Genomic DNA, 26,088 nt, shown 5'->3' with positions numbered 1-26,088 from the left:
TTTTTTACTCACCTCTAAATACCTGTTGCTAGGGGGTCCCTCGTAGTCTGCCTTTTTCCTTGCACAGGCTGGTGACATCACTTCCCCTCGCGCCGCACAGTCATCTGGGACCTGTCACGTGTCCCAGATGACTGTGCGGTGTATCACGACGCCCTGCGCTGCTCGCGGAGCGGGGAACGAGGGGGGGCTTCGTACCCCCGCATCACTGGACCCTAGGACAGGTAAGTGTCCAATTATTAAAAGTCAGCAGCTGCAGTATTTGTAGCTGTTGTTTTTCAATATTTTTTTTTTTAGGGGCACCCCACTTTAAATTTTTTTTAAATAAAATCCGTGCTTAGGACCTCCAGAAACACCTAATGTCATGTAGAATGTAGAAATTGTGTGTGGTGGTGTGTAGAGTGTTGTGCAGGTAAGTACAGCATGGTGTAGAGTAGGGTAGATTAGTTAGTGTTGTGTAGTGTAGTGTAGTATAGGGTAGTATAGTGTAGTTTAGGTCTGGCCAGAATGGGATTACTTTGACGCAGTTGGCCAGCTTAAGCATGCATCTCAATGCATGTGAACTAAAAATCCCAGTCTTTGTGCAAAGTTTGCTAGAAATGATTAAGTAGTGTATAGCAGTGTGCAGAGAGTAGATTCCCATTTTTGGTAGTCATGTGGTCACCCCTCTTTAGCACCAGATGGGTTATACATTCTGTATTTATGTGTACATCTAGTTATGCCGCGTACACACGATCAGACTTTCAGAGTCCGTCGGACAATTCGATCGTGTGTGGGCTCCAGCGGACTTTTTCTACCCAAAAGTCCGGTGGACCTAGAAATAAGACTGGCTTCAAATTTGTCCACCAGACTCGGCTTTTAGAGGACAATTCCGGTCATCTGTGTGCTAGTCCAACGGACTAAAATTGACGCTAGGGCAGCTATTGACTACTGGCTATGAACTTCCTTATTCCACGCCATCACGTTCGAATCCGTCGGATTTTTGGAGTGATCGTATTTGGCTAAGTCCGTTCGTTTGAAAGTTTGGCGGACCTCAGCTGCAAAGTCCGTCAGATTGTCAGCCGGAAAGTCTGATCGTGTGTACACGGCATAAGATTTCCGAATAGACATATTTTAATCTATTATATTTTTGTGGATGTACAGTTGGACAGGGGTGAAGACATTTTTTTTCTTTATTATTATTTTTTTATTTAAATTATATTTTTACACGTTTTCCCTTTAAAGTGATTGTAAATCTAATTTTTTTCTTATCTAGTTATACTTCCCTGTAGGTAACAGCCAGGGAATGACGGCTCTGAAACTGACAGCGATAAAATCATCGTCACTTTCCGATTCATTCATCACAGAGGAGTTCTGGGAATGGATGTTCCTCCATCACCTCTGTGGGAAGTCGTCCCGATCACTTATCTCAGTCCCGGGCCTATCAGCTCTAATCACGTGTTTCAAAAAAAAAAAAACCCCATTGGAATCCATGCGTTCGGTGCCCTGCAAGTAGATTAGGGGGACGGACGCATGGATGGGGGGGGGGGGGGCGGCGAACGTTTGCAAACGTCTCTTTAAAAATCATCACAGACATAAATCCAATTAAATAAAGTGCTAATGTGCAAATGACCAATATATATGAATTATGTATTCTAAATAGTAAAAGATCATAATAGTGAACATTCCAAAAGTGAATACAGGCATACCCCACTTTTAAGTACACAATGGGGTTTATTTACTAAAGCTGGAAAGCGCAAAATAAGGCTCACTTCTGCATAGAAACGTGTTCAATACTTATTTTACCTGCTGTATATGAATTAAAACATCTGAACTGTTCAGTTTCATCTATTGATTGTTTATTGATAATTAGCTTCTCAGTTCCAAACAATCCATTCACATCTGTGAAATACTGCATAGATGCGACACGCTTTGGCCTCATTCACAGTTGCGAATTGGGCCACCACCGATTATATGTGGGAGCCCCAGTGGGGGGTTCCCAGCAATTAGATGTAGGAGGCAGCCCTACTGAAATCAATGGGATGCTGACATCCCCCAAAGTTAAACATTAGCGCTTCCGTGTAATCATGCATGGAGCAATCACCTGGGATTGGTCAGCCCTGGACACAAATTCTCTGCATGCAGGGCCAACCAACCACATGAAATCACACCATGAACAATTACTTTGGAGCAGCCACAATAAGCTGCAGAGTTGTTGGCCTTCCATCGCTTTCAATCGGGCTGTCCCCACATCTAATCGGTGACCCCGCTGGGTTTTTCACATTTAATTCATGACAGCCCCATTTGCAAGTGTGAATGAGGCCTCACACGCCCATTATTATGAGAATATTTTATATGGTCCTTCTGAAAGTTTTACCTCATTACTGGCTAAAACCAAGTCAAGGAAACATAGCACAAAGAGCTGTGCCAGCCTGTATATAGATAGAATATAGTGACGCCAGTCTATTGTGGTTAACGGTTACCGGATAACCATACCTGTGATGTCATTGTCACCTAGGGGAGACATATTAAAGTGGAAGAACTGCAGCCGAAGTTGTAAAAGGGTATTTAATAATATAAAAAAAGTTATGTGTAACTCTGTTAAAGTTCAGGTTCATCGTGAAAAAAAACATTAGGGAATCAAAGAAAAAAAAAGCATTTCCAATTACATGAACACTGTGATTGGCTGAGCAAGGTGCCACGCGTAGGCGAGTCCGGCTGGTTGCCTTGCTTTTTCTGTAGCAGGCAGGAGCTCTCTCAATGAAGAGGGCGGTGCTGGGCAGGATTACTTTGCCCCCCGATTTTTCCTCTCCCATGCCTGTATTGATGCTCGGTGGGACTTCCACCCCCCTGTAAACGGCTTCCTTTGTGGCACTGCACATGCATGGGTTTTCCCGCATATGTGCAGTGGGAGATCAGACACAGTGACATCACACACACTTTATCCATGGTATTTGAAAGTATTTTATTCTTCTAGGCATAATCATAAAATATCCTTTGGTTGATAATGGAATGGGTCCCACAAGCTTGGGCTCCCCATCTTACCTCTGTATTTGGGTAAGTCTTGGGGGCCACCTAAAACACTGGCGCTCTTGATGTCTTTATGTTTTCTTAACAACTTGATTGTATATCAATGCCTTTATTATGCTGTTTGTACTTTTTGAGTAATCGATTGTTTCTTTTTAGATATTTTAAGCCCCTCATTTCTCCTGAACAATCGGCCATTGCCTTGAAACATGTAGAGAGTTTGCTGCTTCTATGTTCCCCTATATCTGTATCTTGGAGCGTGCTTCAGTGGAGTTGGATACATCAAGCATGAGAACTACGGGACATCTACAGGGGAGTTCTATACAACGATCATTTTAAATTTTGAGCTTTTGCATGTTTTTAATAAACTTTGACTTTTTAAAATTGCTTTGATCTCTGAGTTTGGGGTACCGAGATAATCCATGACCTTTTGGGTTTTTCCACATACAATTTGATAGGATAGTAGATGGTCATTAGTAATTGGCACAGGCTCCAGAGGTCAGCAGTAAGTGAGGGATGCAGAGTTTAGGGATCAGTATTATGTCACACAGAGTTCAGGGGTGAGAAAAAAGTAACACAGAGTTCAAGGGTCAGGATTAATTGACGCAGAGTTCATAAGTCAGTAGTAAGAGATGCAGAGTTCAAAGGTCAGAAAGTGGTTACAGCACACATATTGGTTTCCCCCCAAAGTCCAAAAATTACAGATGCTATAGTTTCTAGACATAGGTTCCGTCAAAAATTTTGTTTTGTTTCGTTCCGTATGAAAAAAAAAATCATAATTCGTGTCGCAATTCAATTTGGATTCTTACGAAATACGAATTTTCGTTAGATTCGTAAACTTTTCATTAAAATAACAAAAGTTCGTTATGATGAATTTATCATTATGAGGGGCTCACACCATCCCTGTGCTGTGCTGACTTCCTGAGTTTTTAACCTTCAGTTTCGTAAACTTTTCGTAAAAATAATGAAAGTCCGTCCCTTGTGTTGTGCTGGCTTCCTCTGATTGGTGAACAAAACACCAGTCATGTTTCTGTTAATTTTTATCCGAAATTTCCAAAAAATTGTTAACGAAATATCGTATTTCGTATGAAATTCGTAAGCATAGAAATTCCCATAAGGTTCCCACCATCCTTGTGCTGACTTCCTGGGCTTTTAACTTTTAGGTTCATTAACTTTTCGTAACAATTATGAATTTTTGTTATGATGAATTTATCATTATGAGGGGTTCCCACCATCCTTGTGCTGTGCTGACTTCCTCTGATTGGTGAACAAAACACCAGTCATGTTTCTGTTAATTTGGATCTGAAATTCCGAAATTTGTTAAAGAAATTTCACATTTCGTATGAAATTCGTAAGCATAGAAATTCTCATAGGGTTCCCACCATCCCTGTGCTGACTTCCAGGGTTTTAACTTTTAGGTTCGTTAACTTTTCGTTAATTACGAATTTTCGTTATGAATTTGGATCTGAAATCCGTAAACAAAATTTTGTATTTCGTACGGAATTCATATGCATAAAAATTTGTATTTTGGATATGTACGAATTTTATTTTACCAGGCTTTTTGTCCTTTTTTTTTTACATTATTGAACATAATATATTTCCTATGCCATTGTGGCTTACTTCTCCAATGTACCTATAGAAGGAGCCATGATTATCAATGGACTTCAGAATGTCTGCCTTTGTCTCCGTTACATGCTGAATGAGACAATCATGCTTTCTTTTAGACTCACAGAAAGTGACAAGGACACTGCATTATTGGCAAGACCAACAGTTATTTTCTGTACTTACAGAAAAACAAATGTAGCCACCCCATCAAAGGACTGGCAAGCTCTAATATATTAAAATTTAGTTTTTGGGTTTAGGTAGAAATAATCTATGTTAATGGGTAGACCAGTTGGGTCATTCATATGAATATAAGTTGTAGCAATTATTTGAGCGTTGCATACATGCATCAATATGTCCCTTAAATGTTCATATTTTTCATCTGAATGAGTCAAAAGCCGGGGGAGCCCCCACATGATTCTATTATTCTTTAGTGCAGATAACCTACAGCATGTTCTTGTGCACCACGTCTGAGGCCGTCTAAAGACATACAGTAATTGCTGGTCAGATTAGGCTGCGATTATTGGAAGTTGGAAGCAGTAACCACCTGGCAAATAGTTCTCAAGGAAACAATGGATAAGAAAGGTTACATTTTTTTAATATATATTGTGTCCGGGGGTGGGGTGTTTAACCTCCCTGGCGGTATGATTATTTAAGATTTTTGGTGCTGAAAGCAGTACAATTATTTTGCATGGAAATTTGGCATTTTATATTGTAGTCCTGTAATTCTTAGCCCTTGTACACACAGTCGGACATTCCGACGGAAAATGTCCGATCGTACCCTGTTGTTGGATAATCTGACCGTGTGTGGGCTCCATCGGACTGTTTGTGTCAGAATATCCGACCGACAAAGTTTTAGAGCTGGGCTATAAAATTTTCCGACAACATGATCCGATCGGACTTTGTCCGATTGTTTGTAGAGAATTCCGATCGGACAAAGTGCCACGCATGCTCAGATCAAATTCCTAGACCAAAGCTATTGGCTACTAGCCTGAACGTAGTCCCGTCATAACGAAATAACGTCATCACGCTCCGAACGATGGGATTTTCCGACAACTTTGTCCGACCGTGTGTATGCACCACCAGTTTCGGACAAAATCCGACGGATTTGGTTGTCAGAATGTCCGACCGTGTGTACAAGGGCTTACGAAAAAAATTATATTGGGTATGCTTTATAGCAGAAAGTAATATATATATATATATATATATATATATATATAGATATATATATATATATACCGTATATACTCGAGTATAGGCCGACCCGAATATAAGCCGAGGCCCCCAATTTACCCCCAAAAAAACTGGCAAACTTATTGACTCGTGTATAAGCCGAGGGTGAGACATGCCTGTCCATCCCTGTGTGTCCGTCCATCCCTGTGTGTCCGTCCATCCCTGTGTGTCCGTCCATCCCTGTGTGTCCGTCCATCCATCCCTGTGTGTGTGTGTGTCCATCCATCCATCCATCCCTGTGTGTGTGTGTCTCCATCCATCCATCCATCCATCCATCCCTGTGTGTGTGTGTCTCCATCCATCCATCCATCCCTGTGTGTGTGTGTATCCATCCATGTGTGTGTGTGTGTGTGTGTGTGTGTGTGTGTGTGTGTGTGTGTGTGTGTGTGTGTGTGTGTGTGTGTGTGTGTGTGTGTGTAGCCTACCTGTGTCCCGAGCCTTTGTCCCGAGCCTCCGTCCCGTGCCTTGCCTCCTTGCCTCCGTGCCTTGCCTCCGTGCCTTGCCGCCGTGCCTTGCCGCCGTGCCTTGCCGCCGTCCCGTCCCGTCCCGTGCCGTGCCTTGCCTTGCCTCCGTCCCGTGCCCTCTTCGTCGGCGCCTCGGCGGCCATTGTAAAATTCAAAAGCTGCGCCGCCGCCTTCGCCTGTGATAGGCGGAACACTGAATTTCCCAGCAGCCTGTGTTCCGCCTATCACGTACATCGTATCATCCTCGTCCGTAGTACGAGGATGATACGATGTCCGTGATAGGCGGAACACAGGCTGCTGGGAAATTCAGTGTTCCGCCTATCACAGGCGAAGGCGGAGCCGGAGGCGCGGCTTTTGAATTATAGAATGGCCGCTGTCTGTCTGCTCGACACGCTGATCGAGCGGGCAGACAGCGATGACTCGAGTATAAGCCGAGGGGGGCACTTTCAGCCTCAAAAAAGAGGCTGAAAATCTCGGCTTATACTCGAGTATATACGGTATATATATATATATTAAAAAAAAAATTTTTGTTTATAATGCAAAAAAAAACCCCACAGAGGTGATCAAATAACACCAAAAGAAAGCACTATTTGTAGGAAAAAATACATAATTTTTTATTATTTTTTTAAACAAAAGCATGTAGCAAATTAGATTTTTTCTATTTTTTTGGATATGTTTTATAGCAGAAAGTAAAATATATAGTTTTTTTTTTTCAAAAATGTTCTTTTTTCATTATGACGCAAAAAATAGAAAAGCAGTGGTTATCAAATACCACCAAAAGTAAGCTCTATTTGTGGGAAAAATGAACATACATTTTATTTGAGTACAATGTTGCACGACCGCACAATTGTCAGTTAAAATAACTAAAGTGGTTAAATAAAAATCTGATTAACTTTTTAAAATACTAAAAATTTAAAGTTACATTCAAGTACATAACCCCCCCCCCCCCCCCCCCGCCAAAATGTTTTTGAGGCCCCACCCCCACATATGCACATATATGAACATAAACGCATGTATGTATGTAAGCGCCAATTGCGATTCACATGTTACATATCACTGCGCACACCGGAGTGAGAGCGATATTACTAGCACCAGATCTTCTCTGTAACACTAATAGGGAGCATTGAAAGTGTTGCCTATGGAAAATCTAGGGTACTAAAGTCTGACACCATTTCTGATTCGCCGTCACGGTCTGATTCCCATTTATATAGGAAACAATATTCATCCTTCTAGTTCCCCCCATACCTGAAAAGCATACATTTAGCTTGAATAGGTGCATAAATGTCATTTTCATAGTGGTCACTAATTAGGACCGGGATTACAGCGTTTCCATGGCGATAATCCTCCCAACTCCACCCATAAATTAAGGAAAACACTTCAAATACTTCTGTAAAAACATGAAAACTATGAAACAATATTCATCCCATTGGTTCCCCCATAACTGAAAATCATAAGTTTAGTTTGAATTTGGTGCCTCTCTGTAGTCATAAATAAATTGGAATTCAACCACAAACTGTCCTTTACAAAAAGTGTTTACTAATTAGAATGGGGAATACACAAAATATTGGAGATATGAACAAAATCAATCAGCTATATATGCAGATTATCAATAACTTTCTCACAGTAATTGTGCTTTGCTGAGCCCTCCATATTGATCCTGCCAGTATACTGGGGTTTTTTTTTTTAACTTCCTGTCACTGGCTGGCTGAGCTGTCAATCAAAGTAACAGTTGGAAGCAGTGCAGGTGCCCTTGGCTGTGGCTGTGGCTGTCACTGGCTGAGGAGTTTTCAAAGCGTGCGACAGCTCCAGCGCCTCTCTCCTTGTGATCGGCTGATTACGGAGGATTACTGCGATTTCTACGGATATCTGCGACTAATAAAACTTTTATTAGTATTATTATTATTACTATTGTTGTGTTTATTGTGATTATTAATCATATTTTGTGTTAGTTCTCTTCTATAGGCAACCAGTACCACCAGGATGGCAGCCTCTGGATCTGGGCGTCAGGATCATCGCATCCACCTTGATGGAGGCAGAAACGCCATTCCAGCAGGTAAGTGTAATGTCTGATCAGTGGGGTGTCCTCCATGGGTCCAGGGGCCCCTAAGAGGGATGGGGCCCCCCTCACACTCTGCACACATGGGGGGTAATGATGTCCTCCTGTCCTGTCTGCCCCTTCTAATCCAGACCAATCACAGAGTCTAGGGCGGTGCTCTGAGACTCCTCCCCCAGCTGTCACTGGTTGCTAGGGTCACTGGTATCCTAAAAACCAATGAAATTAGGTGTTCGTCCCACCCCCCAGATTTCAGAGAGGAGAGAACTTCCCCCATTCATCCTCCCAGATCCCAGCCTGACCCTACAACCCTGCTGTGTATGGTAAGGGGGGGGGTAGTGATGTATGGGGGGTGGTAGTAATATATGGGGGTACAACGATGTGGCGGGGTACTGATCCAGAAGTGAGGGACCCCTCTGCCTCTTACTCAGTGGTGTATCCATAGCAACAGGATGACAGGCAGACTTCTCTATTATATGTATGTATGTATGTATGTATGGGGGGGGGGGGGTAGTGATGTATGGGGAGGGCAGAAATGTTAGAGGGTACAATGATGTATGTGGAAGGCAGTAATGTATAGGGGTACCATGATGTATGGGGGGTAGTGATGTATGGGGAGGTCAGTAATTAATGGGGGTAGTGATGTATGGGGAGGGCAGTAATGTATGGGGGTACAATGATGTATGAGGGGCAGTGGTGTATGGGGTGGTAGTAATGTATGGGGGGGACAATGGTGTATGGTGGGTAGTACTGTATAGGGATACAATGATGTAGGGGGGTACTGATCCAGAAGTGAAGGACCTCTCTGCCTGTTTCTAAGTGGCGTTTCCATAGCAACAGGATGCCAGGCAGACTTCTCTCTTGTATGTATGTATGTATGGGGGGATAGTGATGTATGGGGAGGGCAGTAATGTTAGAGGGTACAATGATGTATGGGGGGTAGTAATGTTAGGGGGTACAATGATATATGGGGGTAGTGGTGTATGGGGGGGCAGTGGTATATGGGGGGTAGTAATGTATGGGGGTACAATGATGTATAGGGGAGGGCAGTAATGTACGGGGGAAGTAATGTATGGGGGTACAATAATGTATGGGGGTACTGATTCAGAAGGGAGGGACCCCTCTGCCTGTTGTTCGGTGGCGTTTCCATAGCAACAGGACCCCAGGCAGACTTCTCTCTTCTCTTCTCAGGTCCTGAGGTTGCTGGGTCTGTCACACATCTGATATATGGACATCATGTCTGTCTGTGTATATATATATGTGTGTATTTTTTTGTAGTGTGTTGGGGATTTTTCATCACCGGTTGGCAGTGTGGGACAAAAATTAATAATTTTTTCTTTTAATTCTTCATTTGAAATATTTTTTTTTTTAAAAGGGCTTTATCAAGTGTTTTTTTAGTTTAAGGTATGCTTGTTTTTATTTATACTGCACATTTTTGGTGAATGGGTAGCAAGGAGTACTATGTACCCCATACTCATTAACCATGGGGGAGGCCAGATATGTGGGGGACCCCTCTTTTTCAAAGCGAGCTTCCAGATTCTGATATGCCCCCCGCAGACCCCTTCATGCATCAGACAAGGGATGGGGGGAGGAAGGCCCTTGTCTGCATCATTATGGGGACAAGCTATCTTGTCAGGGACCCCTAGCAGAATAACCCACCATGTTGAAGGCATGTGACCTGGTATTGTTCAGGAGGGGGGTGCATTCTCTTAGCCCCCTTTCCTTGCCTACGAGGCTCCATGCTCCGGCAAGGATCTTTTTTAGATTTGGGGGTGACCCCATTCTTTTTTTTCTTTTTTGCATAGTGTCCCCCTTAAAATCCACACCAAAGGGTCTGGTGTGGATTTTGGCAGGATCCCATGCATTTTTTTCACAGGGGTCACCCTCAATAACCAGACCCCCATCGAGGACAGGGGTCTGATTTGTTTTTTTAGGAACCCTACTTTTTTTTTCGCTGGTGTCCTCCCTCAAAATATACATTAGACCCTCTTTAAGGGCAAGGTCTGTTTTGAATATTGAGATCTGCCGCTAATACCGAGACCCTCGTCTTCCGGGTGCTGCACTATTCTGAGAACGCTTTGCCTTTTCTCAGTTCATGCAGTGTTCTCGGATTGGATGAGGTGAAGAGGGGGAGCGGAGATGTCACAATCTCCATCTCGTCCAATCATAGAATGCTTTGCATTCACTGAGAAAAATGCAAGGCATTCTCTGAATGATGCCCACACAGAGCAGGAGACCCCCTGTGGTTACTATGCAGCGGGGTAGCCCCTCAGCATTGGATCTGGAAGATAGAGAGGATCACTGAAGTAGCTGAGCCAATGTAACTGTAAAGTTGGGATGCTTTTGATCAGAATGTACTGATATGAATGTATCCTTGTTATTGAAGGTCCAATTGCCTCAAGAACCAGGTCTCGATTCTCTCTGGTGGGTCGTGCACCGGACCAGCTGCCGGCGAGATCCAGGAGACGTCAGATCCCTGAGGCCAGACAGAGGGATAGAAGCCGTTCTCCGGCACGTCCTGTCACCTGCACCATCTGTTTGGAGGATCTGGAAGAGGGAGAAGGAACTTACCGCCTCACCTGCTCCCACACTTTTCATTCCCCCTGCATCGCGGAGTGGCTGTATAGTCTTGTGAACGAAGCGCGTTGGCCCCAGTGCCCCAACTGCCGGGCTTATGTCCCTCTGACTCAATGGGTAAGTAGAACATTCCTCAATCTTTTGGATCTGTATTTTTCTTTAGGAAACCCTTTATTAAATGTCATTTATTTTTCCAACAGCCTCATTATCATATCACCTTTGTCGGAGGGGTGCCAAATATTCAACCTTATATGCTTGAACAACGCTGAGAGGAGTCATGAGGTCCGGCACCTACAGATTGATCAGTAAGTCCGAATTCTCTATTTCAATACTTCTTCAAACAAAAAACATGGGTGCTGTTGTACAATTTCTTGTTTTTCCACTGATAACACTGGTTAATATGGCCATATGGAAACTGAGTTGGTTCAGCAGGAACTAGCCACATTTTTATCCATGTATGGGCAGGCTGGTTGTACTGAAGTGATCCATCCATTGGCCTTCAGTACACCCAGCCTGTCTGACTTTTTTAATAAGCGGCACTGATGGATGGCACTGATATGCAGCATTAATGGGCATTGATAGGCGGCACAGTTAGTAACACGCCCCTAGGAACACTTAACCCCTACACTGCCACCTCCTGGTTAACCCCTTCACTGCCAGTGTCATTTACACAGGAATCACTGCATTTGTATAGCATTGATTGCTGTATAAATGACAATGGTCCCAAAAATGTGTCAAAAATGTCCGATGTGTCTGCCATAATGTCGCAGTCATAATAAAAATCACTGATCGCCGCCATTACTGGTAAAAAAAAAATATTAATAAAAATGCCATAAAACTATCCCCTATTTTGTAAACGCTATAACTTTTGCGCAAACCAATCAATAATCGCTTATTTCGATTTTATTTTACCAAAAATATGTAGAAGAATACGTATCGGCCTAAATTGAGGAGAAAAAAAGTTTTTTTATATATATTTTTGGGGGATATTTATTATAACAAAAAGTAAAAAATAATGATTTTTTTTCAAAAAATGGTTAACTATTTCAATACAGGTCACTTACACCCCCTTCCTGCCTAGGCCAATTTTCAGTGATCAGCGCTGTCGCTGTTTAAATAACAATTGTGCAGTGATGGTACACTGTACCCAGACAGAATTATTATTTTGTTCCCACAAATAGAGCTTTCTTTTGGAGGTATTTGATCACCTCTGCATTTTTTATTTTTTACTAAACAAATAAAAAAGACCTAAAATTTTGAAAACTTTTTTTAGTTTATGTTAAAAAAAATTGTAAAAAGTAAGTTTTCTCCTTCACTGATGGGCACTGATAAGGCAGGATCGATGAGGTGGCACCAATGAGGTGGCACTGATAAGCACTGACGATGGGCACTGATAGGCAGCACTGATGGGCACTGGTAAGTGCCACTGATGGGTGGCACTGATATGTAGCACTGATAGGCATTGAGAGGCTGCACTGATGGGCACTCATGGGTAGCACTGGTGGGCACGAATAGGCGACACTGATGGGCACTGAAAGGCTGTACTGATGGATATTTATGGGTGTCACTGATAGGCGGGACACTGATAGGTGGCACTGCTGGGCACTGATATGTGGCACTGATGGGCACTGATAAATGGCATTGATAGGCATCAATGATATAACTGGCACTGGCAGGCATTGGGTATGGGCACTGATTGGCAGCAGCATGGGCACTGATGTGAGGGGGACCTCTGCAATGGAGTTCTCTAGCATTACCCGTTCAGACAATATTAACATATCTATTTTATTGCAGGTGCAGATTGGATGACAAGATCTACAGCCACCCTGATCGTCTGCATCCCTGGACTGGACCAAATGATTGACATCCATTCAAACCCCTTATACCCCCCCCCCCCCCCCAAAAACAAACAAAAAAACAAAAAAACAAAAAAAAAAATAGTTTTTTCTCTTTCTCTCTCGCTCTCTCTTTCTCTCTCTCTCTCTCTCTCTCTCTCTCTCTCTCTCTCTCTCTCTCTCTCTCTCTCTCTCTCTCTTTCTCTCCTATGTTTTCCCTGTTCCTATTAATTTTTTTTTTTTTTTGCAGGCATTGAGTGGGCAACAACATCTACAGCTGATCTTCTGGATCCCTGGAAGACGAGACTGGCGCCCATCCAAAAATTTATATAAAAAAATAAAAATAAAAAATAATAACATATACAGCTATTTTCTTTGTTCCTCTGTTTCTATAAATCTATCCATTGTTTTTGCAGGAATTGGGCAATAAAATCTAAAGATTCCCCAAACGTCATCATCCCTGCACTGCTGGACATCCAACTGCTTCGCTGGATGATGTGACTGAGAAAGGAGGTACAACGAGGGACATTTTTTCAGATTAGTATTTTTTTACCCACTTGCTGTCCAGGGCAATTTTTTTTAACATTTTTCACACACACACATATTCAAAGCTGCATTTTTAGATAGGAAAATTAGTTAGAACTCCCCAAACATGACATATTTTAGGATTGCAGAAGCCCTGGAGAATATCATGGTGGCCGTTGCAATTTTTTTATGCCACATGATGTTTGTACAGCTATTTATCAAACGCATGGAAGTTGATTTACTAAAAGCAATAGACTGTGTACTTTAAAAGTGCAGCTGCTCCAGAGCTTAGTAAATGTGGGGAAGCTCTGCTGACTTCCATCACCCAATCATGTCTAAGCAAAAATGCAATTTCTTTTTACATTTTCCTTGCACATGATTGGTTATTTTTTATAAAGTAAAGCTTCACCTCATATTCTAAGCTCTGGAGCAACTACGTTTGCAGAGTGCACAGTCTATTTAACTAACCCCCAAAGAGTACAGAAGAGTAATGTGGTGTAGAAAAGATCCAGCTATGTATTGTTATTAAAGGAGTACATGGCGGTCCCAGCTGCTATAGACCCAGAAGTGAACTTAAAGTGGTGTTGCCACCAAAAAATAAAAAAGTGTTTAAAAATCTTTAAAAAATAAAATAAAAAAATAATTGGAAATTTTTTTTTTTTTTACTCACCTCTAAATACCTGTTGCTAGGGGGTCCCTCGTAGTCTGCCTTCTTCCTTGCACGGGCTGGTGATATCACTTCCCCTCGCGCCACACAGTCACCTGGGACCTGTCACGTGTCCCAGATGACTGTGCGGCGTATCACGGCGCCCTGTGCCGCTCGCGCATGCACAGTGGGTGCCCGGCTGTGAAGCCACAGCCGGGTGCCCACAGTACAAATGACGGCGCCGCAAGCGGAGCGGGGAACGAGGGGGGGGGGCTTCGTTCCCCCGCATTGCTGGACCCTGGGACAGGTAAGTGTCCGATTATTAAAAGTCAGCAGCTGCAGTATTTGTAGCTGCTGACTTTTAATTTTTTTTTTTTTAAGGGCACCCCACTTTAAAAATTTTTTTAATAAAAACCGTGCTTAGGACCTCCAGAAACATCTAATGTCATGTAGAATGTAGAAATTGTGTGTGTAAGTACAGCATGGTGTAGAGTAGGGTAGATTAGTTAGTGTTGTGTAGTGTAGTGTAGTATAGGGTAGTATAGTGTAGTTTAGGTCTGGCCAGAATGGGATTACTTTGACGCAGTTGGCCAGCTTAAGCATGCATCTCAATGCATGTGAACCAAAAATCCCAGTCTTTGTGCAAAGTTTGCTAGAAAAGAGAGTACACGTAGCAACAGCCAAAGGCTGTAGGCGAAGGGACACCATGACAGTTGCTTTGAATGCACTGTCGCCGTTTTTTAGAGAGCTGCATAAGGGCCGCTTTAAGAAATGTTGGTAGGCGGAGTTAGGGGCGGAGCCGGAAAGTTTGGCCGGGAAGCCAAAACGGAAGCCAGGGCAGTTGGAGAGCAGAGGAGGAAGAGATTCCCAACCACCCTCCCTTTTTGTTAGTGGGATTTTGTTTTTTCTGGGGGTATGTTTACAGGGTGGGCAGGTTGTTTGGGGGGTCAGTTGAGAAGGTTAACTGGTGCAGGTGGTAATTAGGTTGTACCCATCCATGGGGATGGGGGTGGTTGGTGATGTACTTCATGGTTACAAGGGGGTAACCGGAAGAGTAAAAGGGGTAGGTCACTGCATCAAGGCCTTTGGCCATTTACTCCAAACATAGTCTGGTCTGGTTAATGGGGTGTGAGGGGTTTGGAGGAAAGGGAGGAGTTGGTGGTATTGGTGGAAATGTGGTGACTTCACACAAGACAATACAAATGTCATGATTAAGTAGTGTATAGCAGTGTGCAGAGAGTAGATTCCCATTTTTTGGTAGTCATGTGGTCACCCCTCTTTAGCACCAGATGGGTTATACATTCTGTATTTATGTGTACATCTAGTTATGCCACGTACACACGATCAGACTTTCAGAGTCCGTCGGACAATTCAATTGTGTGTGGGCTCCAGCAGACTTTTTCTACCCAAAAGTCCGGTGGACCTAGAAATAAGACTGGCTTCAAATTGGTCCACCGGACTCGGCTTTTAGCGGACAATTCCGGTCGTCTGTGTGCTAGTCCAACGGACTAAAACCTACGCTAGGGAAGCTATTGGCTACTGGCTATGAACTTCCTTATTCTACGTCATCACGTTCGAATCCGTCTGACTTTTGGAGTGATCGTATTTGGCCAAGTCCGTTCGTTTGAAAGTTTGGCGGACCTCAGCTGCAAAGTCCGTCAGATTGTCAGCCGGAAAGTCCGATCGTGTGTACACGGCATAAGATTTCAGAATAGACATATTTTCATCTATTATATTTTTGTGGATGTACAGTTGGACAGGGGCGAAGACATTTTTTTTCTTTATTATTTTTTTTTTAATTTAAATTATATTTTTACACGTTTTCCCTTTAAAGTGATTATAAATCTAATTTTTTTCTTATCTAGTTATACTTCCCTGTAGGTAACAGCCAGGGAATGACGGCTCTGAAACTGACAGCGATAAAATCATCCTCACTTTCCGCTTCATTCATCACAGAGGAGTTCTGGGAATTGATGTTCCTCCATCACCTCTGTGGGAAGTCGTCCCGATCACTTATCTCAGTCCCGGGCCTATCAGCTCTAATCACGTTTCAAAAAAAAAAAAACCCTATTGGAATCCATCCATTCGGTGCCCTGCACGTAGATTAGGGGGACGGATGCATGGATGGGGGGGCGGCGCCCTACTTTATGGTCCGCCACTGATTGGAGCGCTTCGAATCTGGTGCAGTTCTGCATGGTGATATCAAACAAAATATAAGCAGTGCTAAAGTATATTCAAACAAATGTTTTTGAATATTTGCAAATGTCTCTTTAACCACTTGCTTACTGGGCACTTAAACCCCCCTCCTGCCCAGACCAATTTTCAGCTGTCAGCGCTGATGCACTTTGAATGACAATTGCGCGGTCATACAACACTGTACCCAAATTAAATTTTTATCATTTTTTTCCCACAAATAGAGCTTTCTTTTGGTGGTATTTAATTACAGCTGGGAGTTTTATTTTTTGCTAAACAAACAAATAAAGATGCAAAAAAAAAATATTATTTGTTATAAAATTTTGAACATTTTGCAAACAGGTAATTTTTCTTCTTCATTGAAATGCGCTGATGAGGCGGCACTGGTGGGCACTCATAGGCTGCACTGATGGGCACTGATAGGCTGCACTGGTGGGCACTGATAGGCACAGTTAAGGCAGCACTAATAGGCACAGTTAAGGTGGCACCAATAGGCAGAGATTAGGCAGTACTGATGGGCACAGATAAGGTGGCACTGATGGGCAAAGATGGGCACAGATAAGATGGCACTGATGGGTGGCACGGATGGGAGGCACGGATGGGTGGCACTAAGGGGCACTGATAGGTACCACTGATAGATGGGACTGATGGGCACTGGTAGGTGGCACTGATAGGTGGCTCTGATAGGTGGCATTGCTGGGCACTGATGGGCGGCACTGATGGGCACTGATGTGCACTGATGGGCACTGGTAGATGACACTGATGGGCACGGATATGTGGCACTGGGGTGCAGCACTGTTGTTGAGGCAGATTGTGGGCACTGATAGGTGGCACTGTGGGCACTGATGGGTGGCACTGTGGGTACTGATGTGTGGCACTGTGGGCACTGATGGGTGGCACTGTGGGCACTGATGCGTGGCACTATGGGCACTGATGGGTGGCACTGATGGGGGGCACTTTTTTATTATTTAGGTGGCACTGGCAGGGGGAAGGTGGGCACTGATTAGCTGGCCGTGATCGGGACCGGTGATCGGCTTTTTTTTTTTCTCCTCGCGCTGTCAGCGTGAGGAGGAAAAATAGCCGATTACCGGCTCTGTTGTGTCACATGATCAGCTGTCATTGGCTGACAGCTGATCACGTGGTAAGGGGTCAGGATCGACCCCTTGCTCCGATCCGTGATCAGGCGAGTCTCATAGACTCGCTGATCACAGAGAGCGCTGCGCACAGCCCTCAGGGGGTGCGCAGGCCGCTGGTGCACGGGATGACGTCAATAGATGTAGTCCCGGCAAAGCAGGTCCTCGTCGTCATTCGGCTATAGCGCGGATCTCTAGTGGTTAAAAATCATCACAGACGTAAATCCAATTAAATAAAGTGCTAATGTGCAAATTACCAATTTATATTAATTATGTATTGTAAATAGTAAAAGATCATAATAGTGAACATTCCAAACGTGAATACAGGCATACCTCACTTTTAAGTACACAATGGGGTTTATTTACTAAAGCTGGAAAGCGCAAAATAAAGCTCACTTCTGCATAGAAACGTGTTCAATACTTATTTTACCTGCTGTATATGAATTAAAACATCTGAACTGTTCAGTTTCATCTGGTGACTGTTTATTGGTAATTGGCTTCTCAGTTCCAAAGAATCCATTCACATCTGTGAAATACTGCATGGATGTGACACGCTTTGGCCTCATTCACAGTTGCGAATTGGGCCGCCACCGATTATATGTGAGAGCCCCAGTGGGGGGTTCCCAGCAATTAGATGTAGGAGGCAGCCCTACTGAAATCAATGGGATGCTGACATCTCCCAAATTATATTATGAGAATATTTTATATGGTCATTCTGAAAGTTTTACCCCATTACTGGCTAAAACCAAGTCAAGGAAACATAGCACAAAGAGCTGTGCCAGCCTGTATATAGATAGAAGATAGTGACGCCAGTCTATTGTGGTTAACGGTTACCGCATCACCATACCTGTGATGTCATTGTCACCTAGGTGAGACATATTAAAGTGGAAGAACTGCAGCCGAAGTTGTAAAAGGGTATTTAATAATATTATTAAAAAAAGTTATGTGTAACTCTGTTAAAGTTCAGGTTCAGCGTGGAAAAAAACATTAGGGAATCAAAGAAAAAAAAAAGCATTTCCAATCACATTAACACTGTGATTGGCTGAACAAGGTGCCACGCGTAGGCGAGTCCGGCTGGTTGCCTTGCTTTTTCTGTAGCAGACAGGAGCTCTCTCAATGAAGGGGGCGGTGCTGGGCAGGATTACTTTGCCCCCCGATTTTTCCTCTCCCATGCCTGTATTGACGCTCGGTGGGATTTCAACCCCCCCTGTAAACGGCTTCCTTTGGGGCACTGCACATGCATGGGTTTTCCATCACACACACTTTATCCATGGTATTTGAAAGTATTTTATTCTTCTAGGCAGAATCATAAAATATCCTTTGGTTGATAATGGGTCCCACAAGCTTGGGCTCCCCATCTTACCTCTGGATTTGGGTAAGTCTTGGGGGCCACCTGAAACACCGGCACTCTTGATGTCTTTATGTTTTCTTAACAACTTGATTGTATATCAATGCCTTTATTATGCTGTTTGTACTTTTTGAGTAATCGATTGTTTCTTTTTAGATATTTTAAGCCCCTCATTTCTCCTGAAAAATCAGCCATTGCCTTGAAACATATAGAGAGTTTGCTGCCTCTATGTTCCCCTATATCTTTGTTGGCCTTCCATCGCTTTCAATCGGGCTGTCCCCACATCTAATCGGTGACTCCGCTGGGTTTTTCACATTTAATTCATGACAGCCCCATTTTACAAGTGTGAATGAGGCCTCACACACCCATTATTATGAGAATATTTTATATGGTCCTTCTGAAAGTTTTACACCATTACTGGCTAAAACCAAGTCAAGGAAAAATAGCACAAAGAGCTGTGCCAGCCTGTATATAGATAGAATATAGTGACGCCAGTCTATTGTGGTTAACGGTTACCGGATAACCATACCTGTGATGTCATTGTCACCTAGGTGAGACATATTAAAGTGGAAGAACTGCAGCCGAAGTTGTAAAAGGGTATTTAATAATATAAAAAAAGTTATGTGTAACTCTGTTAAAGTTCAGGTTCATTGTGAAAAAAAACATTAGGGAATCAAAGAAAAAAAAAGCATTTCCAATTACATGAACACTGTGATTGGCTGAGCAAGGTGCCACGCGTAGGCGAGTCCAGCTGGTTGCCTTGCTTTTTCTGTAGCAGGCAGGAGCTCTCTCAATGAAGAGGGCGGTGCTGGGCAGGATTACTTTGCCCCCCGATTTTTCCTCTCCCATGCCTGTATTGATGCTCGGTGGGACTTCCACCCCCCTGTAAACGGCTTCCTTTGGGGCACTGCACATACATGGGTTTTCCTGCATATGTGCAGTGGGAGATCAGACACAGTGACATCACACACACTTTATCCATGGTATTTGAAAGTATTTTATTCTTCTAGGCAGAATCATAAAATATCCTTTGGTTGATAATGGAATGGGTCCCACAAGCTTGGGCTCCCCATCTTACCTCTGTATTTGGGTAAGTCTTGGGGGCCACCTGAAACACTGGCGCTCTTGATGTCTTTATGTTTTCTTAACAACTTGATTGTATATCAATGCCTTTGTTATGCTGTTTGTACTTTTTGAGTAATCGATTGTTTCTATTTAGATATTTTAAGCCCCTCATTTCTCCTGAACAATCGGCCATTGCCTTGAAACATGTAGAGAGTTTGCTGCTTCTATGTTCCCCTATATCTGTATCTTGGAGCGTGTGTCAGTGGAGTTTGATACATCAAGCATGAGAACTACGGCACATCTACAGGGGAGTTCTATACAATCACCATTTTAAATTATGAGCTTTGTATTTTTTTCATGTTTTTAATAAACTTTGACTTTTTAAAATTGCTTTGATCTCTGAGTTTTGGGTACCGAGATAATCCATGACTGTTTGGGTTTTTCCACATACAATTTGATAGGATAGTAGATGGTACAAAGTTCAATGGTAGTGAGTGATGCAGAGTTTAGGGATCAGTATTATGTCACACAGAGTTCAGGGGTGAGAAGAAAGTAACACAGAGTTCAAGGGTCAGGATTAATTGACGCAGAGTTCAAAGGTCAGTAGTAAGAGATGCAGAGTTCAAAGGTCAGAAAGTGGTTACAGCACACATATTAGTTTCCCCCCAATGTCCAAAAATTACAGATGCTATAGTTTCTAGACATGGGCGCCGTCAAAAAAATTTTTTTGTTTCATTCCGTATGAAAAAAAAATCATAATTCGTGTCGCAATTCAATTTGGATTCTTCCGAAATACAAATTTTCGTTAGATTCGTAAACTTTTAGTTAAAATAACAAAAGTTCGTTATGATGAATTTATCATTATGAGGGGCTCCCACCATCCCTGTGCTGTGCTGACCTCCTGAGTTTTTAACCTTCAGTTTTGTTAACTTTTCGTAAAAATAATGAAAGTTCGTCCTTGTGCTGTGCTGGCTTCCTCTGATTGGTGAACAAAACACCAGTCATGTTTCTGTTAATTTGGTTCCGAAATTTCCCAAAAATCGCTAACGAAATTTCGTATTTCGTATGAAACTCGTAAGCATAGAAATTCCCATAAGGCCGCGTACACACGCGCGGACTGTTCACCCAACTTTGTCCGTCCAACAGTTTCGGCAAACAGTCCGCTCAAAATTAGCATGGACGGACATGGCCACACACGACGAACGAACAGTTTGCTGAAACCGTGCGCGATGACGTGAACGGCACGTACGACGGGACGAAAAATACGACGTCCTATACACTGCATTATAACTTTCGGCGTGTAAATCCTTTCTGAGCATGCGCGGAACTTAGTTTGACGAACAAGCCTACACACGGGCGGACTGTTCGCTGAAACAAGGTTTCAGCGGACAGTTTTACGGAATTTCCGAAAAACCTTGTTCGTCAAACTGTCCGCTGAAACTGTCCGCTGAAAGCCCACACACGAGCGGACTGTCCGCCCAAACACTGTTCAGCGGACAAAGTTGGGCGAACAGTCCGCGCGTGTGTACGCGGCCTAAGGTTCTCACCATCCCTGTGCTGACTTCCTGGGCTTTTAACTTTTAGGTCCATTAACGTTTCGTAACAATTTTGAATTTTCGTTATGATGAATTTATCATTATGAGGGGTTCCCACCATCCTTGTGCTGTGCTGACTTCCTCTGATTGGTGAACAAAACACCAGTCATGTTTCTGTTAATTTGGATCTGAAGCCAGTCAAAATTCCAAAATTCGTTAACGAAATTTCGTATGAAATTCGTAAGCATAGAAATTCCCATAGGGTTCCCACCATCCCTGTGCTGACTTTCTGGGTTTTTTAACTTTTAGGTTCGTTAATTACGAATTTTTGTTATGAATTTGGATCTGAAATCCATAAACAAAATTTTGTATTTCGTATGGAATTCGTATGTATAAAAATTCGTATTTTGGATTTGTACGATTTTCCGGAAACTCCTACGAATTTTCGTTTCGTACGAAACGAATCACACATGTCTAATAGGAAGTGAAGAGAAATGGTGCTTTAGCAAAATAAATGCTATTCATTTAGGGTTTACATCTACTGTAAAGTATACCTTGACTTTTACACATAAAAAAGTTTTTTGTTCTAATGTTACCTGTGATTATCTGCATTCAGTTGTATGCCCATAAACATGTACATGTAGAATAAGCCACATGGGGCTTCTTCTCTGAATTAGGCAGTCCAGTCTCATTAAATCATATCTAAACCCAGAAGCACAATGTGTAATATATTGCAGCTTACAAGTACTGGTGTGGTGGCTGTATTTGTTTTCTTTTCCCAGGCTTTTTATCCTTTTATTTACATTATTGAACATAATATACTTCCTATCCCGTTGTGGTTTACCTCTCCACTGTACCTATAGAAGGAGCCATGATTATCAATGGACTTCAGAATGTCTGCCTTTGTCTCCGTTACATGCTGAATGAGACAATCATGCTTTCTTTTAGACTCACAGAAAGTGACAAGGACACTGCATTTTTGGCAAGACCAACAGTTATTTTCTGTACTTACAGAAAAACAAATGTAGCCACCCCATCAAAGGACTGGACCAGTTGGGTCATCCATATGAATATAAGTTGTAGCAATTATTTGAGAGTTGCATACATGCATCAATATGTCCCTTAAATGTTCATACTTTTCATCTGAGTGAGTCAAAAGCCGGGGGAGCCCCCACATGATTCTATTATTCTTTAGTGCAGATAACTTACAGCATGTTCTTGTGCACCACGTCTGAAAGCGTCTAAAGACATACAGTAATTGCTGGTCAGATTAGGCTGCGATTATTGGAAGTTGGAAGCAATAACCACCTGGCAAATAGTTCTCAAGGAAACAATGGATAAGGTTGGAAACAATGGATAAGAAATTTGGCGTTTTATATTGTAGGTCTGTAATTCTTAGGAATAACTCACGTAAATCTCTCCAAACCAGAGTCTAGCAGACATCCCGGGTATGATAAATTTAGAAAAATTCATCATAAATTATAATATAATAAATAACTATAGATAATTATAACAAATAATAATATAATAATAATAAAAATTATTCAATAATGTAATCACATCAAAAACACTGAAATTTGCTCAGTTGCGGAATTGTCGCTGTCATTAGATTTAGTGTTTGATGAAGAATTTCCCCACAAATCGCCATCTCACAATTCTGCAAGTGATTCTAATTTATTATCGCTGTTTTCTAGTTGGTCTAAAACCACTTTTGACATAAAGGGACACTTTTTGGTTGCTATGGACAATCTCCAAATTCCAGGCAGAAAAAAACTGTATTTATAATATAAAAGAGCATGCAGGGCACTGGACAGACCACTAGGGACAAAGGGGATGTGTCATTTTTTTATACAGTACTGTAATCTGTAAAATTACAGTGTACTGTATATGTACTGTGTTTTTACTTTTTTGAATTTGGCGCCGTTCTCCGACCCTGTATGTCGCAACGCTCACAGGGAACGGAGCCTGGTGGAACTTGGCACTGTGTGAATTGAGCAAGGAGACAGCTCGCACACACAGCGGGGAGGACATTGCAGGATCCAGGGGACAAGGTAAGTAACTTTCCCTGTATCCTGTGATGCGCTCCCGGGGTTACCGCTAATGGTACTGAAATTCCACCCCGAGCCAGACTCGGAAATTCCGATAGGGAGGTTAAGGCAATTTTAGCCCCTTGGAGGTATCATACATTTCATAGTGTATACAGAGGGTGCAAAATGTCTGACTTTGTGTATACCTCCACAGGTACGATACAGACAGACAAATGAATTGTATAAAATATTAATAATAAAAAAAAAACTAATAAAATGGTGTAAATATATTTTATATAATTTTATTGTCTGTCTGTATCATATCTGTGGAGGTATTTACAAATGGTTTACTAAAGGCAAATAGACTATGCACTTTGCAAGTACAGTTGCTCCAGAGCTTAGCTAATGAGCATATGTTCTGTTGACTTCCATCATCCAATCATGTGCAAGCAAAAATGCATTTTTTTTCTATTTCCCTTGCATGCGATTGGGTATTCTTTGCAAAGTGAAGCTTTAACTCATTTACTAAGCTCTGGAGCAACTGCACTTTGCAAAGTGCACAGTCTATGTGCCTTTAGCAAATCAACCCCAAAGTCCCACTTTTTTGCACTCTCTGTATATACATTTTTTTTTTTTTTGTATATTTGGTTCAGTTTTCTGTTTGAAAAGTGGTCCACGCTTTCCTCCATTGTTTGACAACCAGCAACTATGTAATGCCTTCTGTGTCTAAACTGGGGCTCAGTTTGGAGAGCAATGATTAAAATGATATAATTCAAAAAGGCTATATCGCATGTGAAGACAGCAATACTCACCCGATAACAACAGGGCAGTTCACTGGCAAGTAATGTAGACAGTTCTGATCGATTCAGCTTTAAATTGTCTCCCTCCTCGGCTGAGTATTTGTGAAAAACACCCAGGAGATTGTAGACTGCAGATTCCACCGCTGCCATGGTTCCAACTCAATTCATCGCCCTTCACTGAATATAACTGAGTAAAAGCTTGATGGACACCAATAGCTATCACAACTAATGTGTCTTCTGGTCACGCCTATTGTCACGTCGCCTTATAAGTAAATAGCTGGAGGCTACAATATTAAATTACTTGATTGTTAATGTATATGTGAGCCTGCCTGCAGTACTACAAAAGAACTGACTGTGGGCCTCAAGTTTCAAAACGCCATTAGATATCAACATAATGATGCCGCGTACACGCGATCCGAATTTCGGCTTGCAAAAGACAGATGAGATCTTTTCATCAGAAAATGCGACTGTGTGTATGCTCCATCGGAATTTAGCTGGCCGAATTCCCGCCAGCAAAAGTTTGATAGCAGGTTCTCAATTTTCCCGATGGAAAATCATTCTATCGGAAATTCCGATCATGTGTATGCAATTCCGACTCGCAAAAACTCACACATGCTCAGATTCAACTACGAGATGGAAGCTATTGGCTACTAGGTATTGAATTTCCTTTTTCTAGTCCTGTCATACAGGGCTGGACTGGGACAAAAATTTGGCTCTGGACTTCATGCAGACCAGCCCACTTTAATTTTGCAAACAAGTACAAAAACAGTATATAAACTATACGTAATTGTGCAAAAAAACATAAGTAGCATAACATAAGGAGTCCTCACTAACCTCTTTTATTATTTCACTTATTCAACTCTGTATTTTTCTCATCTTTCTCACATCACTGCGTGAAGTTGAGGGCGAGCCATGCAGCCATTACTTTGTCACTGAAACCGGCCCACTGAGCCATCGGTCCACCGGGAAACTCCCTGTAGTCCCAATGGCCAGTACATGCCTGCTGTCATACGTGTTGTACATCACCGCGTTCTTGACGGTCGGAATTTGGTGTGACCATGTGTAGGCAAGACAATTTGAGTAGAATTCCATTGGAATTCTGACGGGAAAACCATCAGAGCTTTTTCCGACGAGAATTCCGATCGTGTGTACGCGGCATTAGATATCAACACTATAAGAAATGTAGGTCAGAGAGCAAAAGTATCCCAAGAGTATGAAAACATAACTTTGTCTAAGGACATTTATAGTTCTATTATCAGGTAAATGCTGTAGAACTGGTCATGTGGTATCTGCTATGGTAGCATTGGGGACTGATGATAACACACTGCTGGCCAATCAGTGTTTCTGCCTGAACACTGATCCTCTGCTTCTGTAAAGACCATGTGACCAGTGCCATGGCTTTACTGACCGGGCCCTGAAACATTTTGAAAACTTCACCGTTTCTTGACTTACTGGGGAAGAGTGCAAAATCTGGCGCAGCTCTGCATTAGAAACCAAGCAGCTTCCAGGTATTTTTGTCAAAATTTAATTGAAAAAGTTGTACTTAGAAGCTGATTGCCTACCATGCACAGCTGCACCAGATTCTGAGTGCTCCAGTTTGGTAAATCTACCATTGCATGTAACATTTTTGTACTTTTTTATTAATTGCAGTTGTGATAATCATAAAGCGCAAATGCACATGTTTTAAAGAAGTAGGAAGGCTGCCATTGCATCACCTTTTGAAAATGCTAGTTCCCCAGATGTCATGCTGATCCAGTGGCTTCAGTACTTTCTGAGTCAGTGACAGACAAACAGAATAAACAGAGCAGGACCTATTACCGAGCCTTGTGGCACATCTCTAGTGACTTCACTCTGTTCCAAATGTACCCCCTTTACAACTACACTCAATATGTATCCTATAGCGAACTGCATTTCTACTAAACCATTCAGAATTCCTAGCTTGTACAACTTTTTTATGAGCTCATCATATAGAACCATATCAAATGCTTTACGGAAATCATGATAGCAGCCCTCCAATTTTCCACTCGCCTACTCATGCTTGCGCAGGGC

At 42.4% G+C, this 26,088-nt stretch overlaps 1 protein-coding gene across 1 annotated transcript in view; it reads right to left on the bottom strand.

Moving 5' to 3' along the window:
- The window catches only part of LOC143927685 (uncharacterized), a 77,818-nt gene extending 53,554 nt beyond the window's left edge, over nucleotides 1–24,264 (bottom strand). Inside the window, exon 1 of the mRNA XM_077451940.1 lies at nucleotides 24,052–24,264. Within this exon, the coding sequence (XP_077308066.1) occupies nucleotides 24,052–24,189 (138 nt within the window). The 5' untranslated portion in view covers nucleotides 24,190–24,264. The remainder of the gene's footprint in view (nucleotides 1–24,051) is intronic.
- Nucleotides 24,265–26,088: the final 1,824 nt, after the last annotated feature.

This window comes from Lithobates pipiens, unplaced genomic scaffold, assembly GCF_037356315.1.
Source record: "Lithobates pipiens isolate NorthernLeopardFrog02 unplaced genomic scaffold, aLitPip1_a1.2 Scaffold_23, whole genome shotgun sequence".
Taxonomy (NCBI): Eukaryota; Metazoa; Chordata; class Amphibia; order Anura; family Ranidae; genus Lithobates; species Lithobates pipiens.
Note: the sequence above shows the minus strand (reverse complement) of the source record. Positions and strands in the feature narration are given on the sequence as shown.